This window comes from Marmota marmota, unplaced genomic scaffold (assembly GCF_001458135.2).
Source record: "Marmota marmota marmota unplaced genomic scaffold, marMar, whole genome shotgun sequence".
Classification (NCBI taxonomy): domain Eukaryota; kingdom Metazoa; phylum Chordata; class Mammalia; order Rodentia; family Sciuridae; genus Marmota; species Marmota marmota.
The window spans coordinates 22,296,687-22,299,604 of record NW_026000082.1 but is presented as its reverse complement, the minus strand read 5'-3'; the positions used below and the strand labels follow the sequence as shown (position 1 = coordinate 22,299,604).

The window sequence follows — 2,918 nt, the reverse complement described above, 5'->3', positions numbered from 1 at the left end:
AGGGGAGGGGGGATGGTAGAGGATAGGAAAGGCAGCAGAACACAACAGACACTAGTATGGCAATATGTAAATCAATGGATGTGTAACTGATGTGATTCTGCAATCTGTATATGGGGTAAAAATGGGAGCTCATAACCCACTTGAATCAAAGTGTGAAATATGATATATCAAGAACTATGTAATGTTTTGAACAGCCAACAATAAAAAATTAAAAAAAAAAAGAAATAAGCCAGTCATAAAAAAACAAACAAACAGTATGTGATTCCACTGATAGGGTCTACTTTGAATGGTCAAAATCAGAGAGAGAAAGTAGAGCGGTGGTTACAAGGGACTTGGGGGAGGGAGTGATGGAAAAAATACAAGTTTTTAATGGGCATAGAGGTAAAAATCTCTGGAGATGGATGATGTGACAGCTGTACAGTAGGTGAAAGTGTTTAACGCCACTGAACTGTGTGCACTTAAAAATGGCTAACATGGTACATTTTGTGTTATGTGTATTTCGTGACAACAACAACAAAAAAGCAATCATAGAAAGAATGAATAAGCAAAGATTTTTCAAGTTATTTTAATCTATGTAAATTTATCTATCTTATGACCATAGATATTTTCCATGCTTAATACAAGTGTGTGTGTGTGCATGAAAAAGTTCTGGAAGGGCACAGGCCAAGCAGTGTTACTTCTGGAAGGGAAAATATTATTGTTTACTCTACATACGTACTTGTTGCTAAGGTCTTAATAAGGAGAGTTTATTTGTGTATTACTCATATATTTAAAAACAAAGCAATAATATAGTAAAAAATTGAGAAGTCTAAAAGATATTTACTTTTGTATTTAAGGTTGAAAAACTTAAAAGAGAGATGTGTGAATTTCAAAAGAATAAACAACTTGAAAACTTCTCCCCTGGAAAAACTGTGGGTGCTGAACAGAGAATACAGGTATTATAAAGTTCAAGGTTATTGTGGTTTTTTTAAAAAAAATCCAATTTCTAATTTTTAAGTGAGTTGCATTTTGCAGAGTATACTGAGCAATTGGCCTCCTCCCTTCCTACTGGACTGTCTTTTCTATTGCTCATCCAATTAGGGTGGAAGAAGAAACTGGGGTATAGCCAATGTGCTTTTATTCACATCTCCCCCACAGAGAACAATTACTTGGAAGAATGTGGTGGATTGTTTCCTTAAAGACAAAGGAATCTTACAAAGATACAACCATGGAATCAACCAATGGTGGGAGGTGGAGTGGGTGGCGATGAGTAGTTGGAACCACAATGAACATAATAAAATATGGTAGAGAATTAACAAGGTATAGGCTCCAATGTATACAGCATCTGATTTTTTTCACAATCAGCCTCTGAAGTAGTGAGCAAAGTAATCAAGCACCAATGTGTATCTTCTAGTAGATATGTAATGGGAATTAGTTGTGGTTTTGTCTTTCAAGGCGGTCTAATGACAGTTGATGTATTTTGATACTCATTGGTCATTTAAATATATATTTTTTAAATTTTCTTAGTTGTAGATGGACACAACACCTTTATTTTATTTATGTAATTCTGAGGATCCAACCTGGTGCACCTCACAGATCTCAAGCAAGTGCTCTACCACTGAGCTACAATCACATCCCTATCTATATATGTTCTATTGTGAAGTGTTTGTTCAGATATTTCGGTTAGTTTTGGTGGTATTGTATGCATTTGTAATACTGAATTGTAGGAATTCTTGGTATATTTTGAATATCAGTCCTTTGTAAAACGAATGTATTGCAAATATTTTCTCCCAGTCAATACCATGTATTTTCATTTTCTTAACAGTGTTTTATGAAGAGTAGAAGTTTTAGAAATATGATGGAGGCCAATTCATCAATATTCTCTTTTATTTTGTGATAGGATACAAAATGCCTATCTACATAATCTTTGTCTACCTTCAGGTCACAAAATTTACTTATCGTTTCTGCTAAGGATTTTATAGTTTTAGTTTATACATTTAGATTTATGATCTATTGCAGATAAATTTTGTATATTCTGTGAGCTGAGTCTCATTCATTTCAAAATGTATATCCAGTTTTTCCAGAACTACATGTTGAAAAGACAGTTCTTAAACCTTTGTATTACATTGGCACATTTATTTTTAATTTATATGTTTATTCTTAGGACAATCACATACTGTACATCTGCATTTATAATTCACAAATCTAACTTTATGGGTTTTTTTCCCAAAGTTATTTTTGCTCTTCTAGGTCTTTTGCTTTTTCATATACATTTTAGAATCAACTTGTCAATTTTGACAAATTCCTGCCAGAATCTTGATTATATGGCATAGAACTTAGGTAGAATTTACAGTCTAACAACAAGTCCTCAAATCTATGAACTTGAATTTTCTTTAGTGTATCTCAGCAAAGGTTTGTATCTTTCAGAGCACAAATATTACACATACTTATATACGTTTATTATTTTTAAAATTAAAATATATTGGCCTGGACTATAGCTCTGTAGTAGAGCACTTGCCTAGCATGCGCAAGGCCCACTGTTTGATATCTACCACCGTAAAAAAAAAAAAATATATATATATATATATATATATATATATAATTTATATACCATGAAATTCACATACCCTTTTAAAGTGTACAATTCAGTACGTTTTAGAATATTTGTGAAGTTATCTGTTACTACTGTTTAATTACAGAACCTTTTCATCACCCCAAGAAGAAGCTCTATGCCCATTTGTAGTCATTCCCTAGTCCCCTCTTCCTCCAGCCGCTGGCAACCACTAAGCTACTTTCTGTCTCTATGAATTTGCTCATTCTATACATTTTATTTAAATAGAAGTCATTTAAAATGCAGGCTTTTGGGGACTGGGGACATAGTTCAGTGGTAGTGCACTTGCTTAGTGTATACAAAGACTTGAATTTGATCCTCAACCCCC

General features: G+C 33.3%; 1 protein-coding gene across 3 annotated transcripts in view; it reads left to right on the top strand.

Annotated features, from left to right (window-relative positions):
• The window catches only part of Ccdc30 (coiled-coil domain containing 30), a 134,608-nt gene that overhangs the window by 43,324 nt on the left and 88,366 nt on the right, over nucleotides 1–2,918 (top strand). For all 3 annotated transcript variants that reach the window (XM_048815614.1, XM_048815612.1, XM_048815613.1), the window contains one exon: nucleotides 837–935. In XM_048815614.1, the coding sequence (XP_048671571.1) occupies nucleotides 837–935 (99 nt within the window). The remainder of the gene's footprint in view (nucleotides 1–836; nucleotides 936–2,918) is intronic.